Source organism: Akebia trifoliata, unplaced genomic scaffold, assembly GCF_017979445.1.
Source record: "Akebia trifoliata isolate Shusen 1 unplaced genomic scaffold, ASM1797944v1 Contig00916, whole genome shotgun sequence".
NCBI lineage: Eukaryota > Viridiplantae > Streptophyta > Magnoliopsida > Ranunculales > Lardizabalaceae > Akebia > Akebia trifoliata.
Window position 1 is genome coordinate 82 of NW_028237332.1, and position 7,179 is coordinate 7,260.

The 7,179-nt window shown below is 33.3% G+C and overlaps 1 protein-coding gene across 1 annotated transcript; it reads right to left on the reverse strand.

Annotated features, from left to right (window-relative positions):
* Window positions 1-3,307: 3,307 nt before the first annotated feature.
* Window positions 3,308-7,179, reverse strand: LOC147380860 (uncharacterized). The gene is made up of 3 exons (XM_086431153.1): window positions 6,919-7,179; window positions 6,792-6,844; window positions 3,308-3,564 (listed from the first exon to the last, which is right to left on the reverse strand). Exons 1-3 carry the CDS (start codon window positions 7,007-7,009, stop codon window positions 3,442-3,444), a joined length of 267 nt encoding a protein of 88 aa, XP_086287279.1. The 5' UTR covers window positions 7,010-7,179; the 3' UTR covers window positions 3,308-3,441.

Consider the following 7,179-nt stretch of genomic DNA (forward strand, 5'->3'; position numbering starts at 1 on the left):
ATTTTCAGATGGTGATCTGAAGATTTGTCATCCCCTTTTAAGACATTGTTCAATTATTGCCCCAGTTTTTAAGATAGAATAGTGATAATCTGACTACCCACGTCCACTGAGTGTGTCACATGGTGGAGGCAGATTATCATGACTCTTTATTAAATTTTTTTTTTTTTTAATTTAACAATGTACTGTGCTGCGGTAACATTGTTTCACACATTGGTGTGCCAAGAACCATAAGACATTTCTCACTTGTATATCGATGAAAGCCAATTATGACTCTACACATACACATTGGCAATGTGTGAAACCATGTCAATTTCAATGTTACTTCTATATTTTCCATTAACTATTCATGTTCATAACGAGGCAGGGAGTTAAGAGTCATACTAGGGTGATACAGGATTTATTGTGATTCTCACAATTTTGACATGGAGATGCGCACATAACCGTAGATCGTTTTTACTCGTATTGCAAGGAAACACATCTATAGTTATGTGCACAGTCAAAATCGTGAGAATCAAAGTAAATCGTGTCACCCCAACATTAATGTTGAATTAAATGTTTACTAATGCTAGAGTGACACAAACGGAGACACAAATGATGTGGTGGCAAGCACATAATTGTAGATGCTTTTCCGTGTCCCTGTTATGTCACCCAAGCACGACTCTTAAATGTTAGCCTCTTGCTTTTTAACTCATCACCATATCTGCAACTTCTTGATCAAAGGGAAAACAACTTTTCTAACCTCAACTATAGAGACTGTCCATCAAACATATGGTTGAGATAAGAGAAAATGCACATTTCCTAGAGATTATTAATTTTTCTAACGATATATTGTTTTCAAAAATCTATAGCATCTCAACAGTTTGTTTGAAGGGGAGGCTAGTCATTTTCTTGAATCATCTATTTGGTTTGATTTTTGGTATTGAGGATTGTGTATAGAATTTTGTTTTCTTTGATCAACTAATTCAAGGGGAGGCTAGTCATTTTCTTGAATCATCTATTTGGTTTGATTTTTGGTATTGAGGATTGTGTATAGAATTTTGTTTTCTTTGATCAACTAATTCAAGGGGAGGCTAGTCATTTTCTTGAATCATCTATTTGGTTTGATTTTTGGTATTGAGGATTGTGTATAGAATTTTGTTTTCTTTGATCAACTAATTCGATGTTATTCTTGATCCAATTTGTGGTTCCATTTCCTAATGAGGTGTGATAATAAGAAGCCCTAAAACATTTGCTCTTTGTACGCTCCTTGACATGGCACCATAAATATTTTTCTTCGAGATACTCAAGAAAACAGATCTATAGTTTATGCTGACATATTAAGGGGCGTCGGATTATCATTGAGATCCTTAATCTTTCTTGTTGCAATCTCCAAATTGTGAAAACATTCCAACGCTCAAATTCATTAACCAAGCTTTTGAGAAAGTTCATGGAGTATTCGAAAATTGCATACTTTTTTCCAAGTTGGACCTTTATTTATAGAGTTTTCCTTTAAGCCTAGCTTGGTACATTACAAACAGATGATTTGCATTGCAAATGTTTTGCAACGAAGGTCCTTCTTGATACCATGTAAACCATTTGCAAATGCAAAAGCTTCGCACCACAAATGATTTGTAATGCAAATTATTTGCAGCACTTTTTTTACTGCAAACTATTTGCTGAAATTTGCAAAGAGTTTAAGAGGTTCATGCAAATAATTTACAATGCAAAAAAATTTCAGAATGTAACCAAACATCTGTAAATTAGATTCCAACAAATCATTTGCATTTGCAAATTATTTTAGATTTTGCCTATGCATATTACCTAAACATCTTTGAGGTTAAAAAGAAAAGATAGTAAAGATAGAATAATATTATTAAAAAAAATAACGGTAAAAGAGGCAAGATAATAAAATTGGAGGAATGTTTTTGAAAAGAAAGGGGAGAGAGGAGAGGAATGACAATAAAGTGAGATATTGTGGACTCCACTCCACTTTAGTTAGAGTGGAACGTTTATACCCACAAATGTAACTTGAGTGAGACCCAAAGTTGAGTTTTATTATATAAATGCTTCTGTTGGGGATCGATTCTAATTTAGTAATTTATGCTGATTCAAAAAACAAGGTGATGGATAGACAAATTAGGTACATAGAAATCACTACATGTGAGACATTGCATGGTTATTAACGCCTTCAGAAGAACTTTCAAACGTAATTGGAACTTGATGCAATTTGAAAAATACAAACTATTCCTTATGAACATAAATATAAAGATACGCATCTTCATTATAAAACTAGAACTAAAATAAATTAAATAATCTTTTAGTGTAAAATGCCAAAAATATGGTTACAAATTAAAGATTCTCCTTTGAACTTCAGTTAACTCCCTCCACATCCAACTTTAGCAACATCTTTACACCTTCCCCTTAAGAACACCTGACCCATGAAATTTTAAACCATCTTTTTGTGTTACCAACATAGAAAAATTTTGTTTGATGAGACATTAGATTAGAGCATTTTTCAACATCAATTTAACGAACACGCCTATGGATGGGGTTACAAGCCCAACCTTTTCTTTTGGTTCTAAACTTTTCAAAATTTGGGTGTATCACATTTCATCTATGTAATGATTCCTTTTATTCCTATTCTTTCTTTGTATTTTTCATGGTCATCTCGACCAACTTAATGAAATTTTTTACTTATCAAAAATAATAAAGGATAGGTTCCATGCCCACAATTAATAGGAAATGCTTGAATACAAAATATAAAAATCACAAATCAAGCCGATTTTCATTGTGCAGATCCAATAAAAGGTACGATTAAAGCATAAAAATTACGCACGCACAAAATATTTCCTCCAATAATTTCAATTTCTGCAATTTTAGAGTAAAGAATTTTGGATGGAATTGTAAAAAGGGCCTAAATTTTTACAAGATGTCAAAAGGTTTTGAACTTAGGGGACATAGAGATTTATTTCTCTGAAACAAAAGCTCTAGGGATTCACCATCAACAAGATGTCAAAACGCTCCAACAATCAATATATTATGAATCATTAGAGTATTGACTACTGGATCGAACAGATGGCTTAATTTTGAGGAAATTATGGCATTTGTACACATTCTGTTCCGACACAAGTGTTTGGGGAAGAAGTACATCAACTTCGAAAGATGATGTCCCAATTAGAGATAATAATTCTACTAGACTTTAGAGTTATTTCTGCATTCAAACAAAGCCTTAAAGAGACACCTAAAACGAATTAGACAAGTCAGGAACCAGGATGAACTACCATTTTAACATTGTTTTTAATTGTAAATTTTTTGTTGTTACCGAAAGCAACTGGCAGGAGTTACATAGATGTCAAAAGAGAAGTGTACTTGGAAATTAAAGGCAAAGAGAAGCTCATTTCTACCTTCACAGATGACTCACCTAGAGAGTAATTTACATCTGCCATTGTTGAACAGTAGATTCTATTTCTTTGAACCACTTGTCGACTCCGTTTGTGGTTTTACAATACTTAGCTGGCCACCCTCCTTGTTAGCAACAGTGGCGGCTTTCACTTCATTGCAATGATTAATGAACTTGCTCAATTCCTAAATTCATTGAAGAGAAAATGGTAAGTTATCATTACGTACACAAATAAACAAAATTCCGGTGTGCAAAAAGGGCCTTGATGTCAGCATTTTTATTTATGAATCATCATCATCATCATCTATGACTTATCCCAAATATTGGAGTTGGCAAAGCATGCATGTTCATATCTATTAGATTTTCAATACGCACTCCTCAATGATGATCTTATTAGACTTACTTGTGTATGCCACCAACAATTTCACTTGGGGCCAACTGAACAAATCATGTTCCTCCATTGAATCAAATTTAAAGCCACAACTTTTGTTATGTAAATGTGTCCAAATCTGCTCTCACTACCTCAATTCATGTCCTTTTTTAACTTCTTCATACATTTCTAGAACGTTCAACTTGCACTTTGCTTCTAATTGGAGCTATTATTGGTCTTCATTGTACATTCTCAAACCATTTCAACAGCTTTATTTTATGGGATAGACTAGTTGCACACCACCCATTACCAGTTACAATCCACCACTTAAAAATTCCCCTTCGCATTCCAATTGGATGATTACACTCCAAAAATAACTAAAAAGACATTGTAACTCCTTTTTTTATAATTTTATAAAACAAAAATGACCGTGCTTCTTCTTCTTCATTTTATATTTAAAAATCAGTGTCTATGATTCATTCTATTTAAAAGAAGAAAAATTGTAAAAGAGTATACATAAACACAATCATTCTAAAATACAGAAGCAAATGTAAACATATCTTTGTCAACACTTTGATTAGATAACAGATCATGGAAATCCAAGAGATGAGATTCAAACATAGATTCATATTAATTTCTAAACAAAATCTAAAGAGAGATTGGAAAAAAAAAAAAAAACCTTAGATTGGACCCGAAAAGAACATGTGCAAAATCAATCACGAGTAAAATAAATCACAAGCAAAGTACAACACGAGCAAAGAATACAAAACTGCGAAGATGAATAAATTTTAAACCCTAGAAGGTTATGTATTGAACTGCAACCTATAGGTTAAGAAAGATTATAAAAATAAAAGAAAAGGATTTTTTTAAGTTTGGTGTGCAACCAACTATTAATGGTGTGCAACTAGTCGGCCCCTATTTTATTCCCTATTGCGGTTACTGTAAATCTACTTAACGTGCTTAATTTAAGTTATTTTTTGGATAGGAAAAATAAAAGCATTATTCCAGTAAAAAAGGAAAATAAAAGCACTAATCCAGTAATAATAGCAAAAAGGACTTAACACATGGCTCTACCAAACATACAGTAAGACCTTGCACCACGATTCACAGCATCATGCAAGTCCAAATTACCATGCACATCCATGCCATGAAACATGTCCAAGCCACGCATGCCAACAGCCATGTGTGTCTTCTCATCCTCCAATTCTATTTTATAACATATAAACGGTGTTTTGACAGAGAAAGGAGATATTTAATAGCACAATCTCTATTCTAGATGTCCTCTCCTCTCTTTACTTCTCTCTTTTCTTCCTCAAATGATAATCTCCCTTCCTTTCTCTTCATCATTTGGAAATGTAAAAAAGTCAAAACATATATCAAAAGAACACATCGATGCCCATATCAGAAAATCAAATGGTAATGCCACTTCAGTAGAAGGTGCTAAAAACGAGAGCTATTCGGAAGAATCTAGATTATGAAACTTGACCAAATCATCCAAAGATATCAAGGTAGACAATTCCGCAAAATAGGGGAAAACTTCTTCACCAAATATGAGATGAGGAATGATGTACACATGCTCAGTACATGATAGAAGTCAATGACATGACAACCCTTGAGAATCGCAATGTAGCCAATAGAACCAAAAGGATGGCTCTTACGAGTAAATTTATATCAGTTCCAGACAATTGGAAATTTACATGCTTGTAGATAAAGATTCAATACATAATAACCAGGAGATTGATTGTAAAGGGAAAGAAACCTATCTAAGTGTTATATCTATACTTTCCTCTTTCATCTTCCATTTTGGACCATGTGAAATGAAAACCATGTGATAATTCCACTATTTTTTAAATGCTCCAAATAAATCCTTCTTAGAGAATTCCAAACCATCATCAAATAAGAAAATTTTAATCTTGCTATGAAATTCATTTTCCACCATCTTTGGAAAGAAAGAAAAATTGGGAAAGGTCAAGACTTACTTTTCATTGGATAAAACCAAGATTATTGAAAACAACAAAAGAAAAAAGAAGTAAACAGAAACCAAATATCACTATGAACCTCCCAAAGTATTCCAATCTGTCTATTTTCATTCAGAAGAAAAGATAATTTATTACTCTTGCCCAACTGATAACGGACACACAAAATAACACCCTTTATTAAGCTAACCTACCGCACAAATCAATCCCCTGTTATTAGGAGCCAAATGACCCAAAGTGACACATGACCCAAACATTGAAGTCATTGTTCTTCAGAAACTATGCCACCTAGATTATGTAGAGATATGGCTAATATACATCACACACAACTACAGTTTCCCTTAAAAATGAAGTGATTGTCTAACAAAACAGAAGATTTTTTTTCTTCTATATTTAAGGAACTAACCCAAAAAAAAAAAAAGTGAAAATATAGTTCACCAGAAAAGTATACATAAATAAAGTTCTAATATGAGAAATGGTTAAAGAACCATTCCTATCAACAACCATCTATAAGTCTTCACATGATCTAAGAGTTAGAAAGGTACCACTTAGTATCCATGAAACCATAGATACTAATGGAGGTGACCAAAACACGTTATCTTTGTCCAAAAGAGGCTTATTAATTACAGCCCCAACATCATATATTGATTTAAAGTTCCAACTTTCTTACATACATGAAGAATCCTGATCCAACACTTCTTTCTTCAATCATTATTAACCGAGTTAAAAGGTTTCTTTCATCGGAATCAAGTAGAATAGTCTAAGACAACTCGACCTCGTCCCGCAAGCCGAGTTCTGAAACCAAGGGAGTTTGTCAAACCTTTCGAGTCAACAAGTATCAGTTGTAGACTACATCTTCAAATACAAATCAGGAAGCTAGATTTTAACCTTTAAAGTGGAAATCCTAGTATCATCAGTCATCTAATATTGGATAATTTTGATGGAAAGTTAAGAAAGGGTTTTAGAACATAAACTACATCACCAAAGTCCAAACACAACGAACTAAAGAACTCCGATATCAAGCACAAAATTCATCCAAGAATAAGAAATACAGAGAGGAGCTTACACGGTCGACATCCATTTCCTTAGTGATCTTTGAGGGCTTAATGAATCTCTTTCCTGTAAATCAATCCAGTTTTACAGAGAGAACTTTCAAATTATTAATTTTTAAAAAAAATACTTAAAAAATCTACCTTTGCGATTGGGAGGAGCTTTCCCGTGGCGATTGGGAGGAATGGATTTCTTCTTCTGTTTCCCTTTGAATTGATCGCCTTTCTGCGTCATCTTCTCCTTCTTCTTCTTGTATTGGGAATTTTAGGGTTTCGATCTGTGTTCCTTTGAAATGTGCCCCAAATCAAATATCTCTGACTCTCAAACTACTTTCTAGGGTTTAAAGGTATGTTTGGTAACTCTTTTTTGGATTTAAGGGTATGTTGGTAACACTTCAGAAGTCT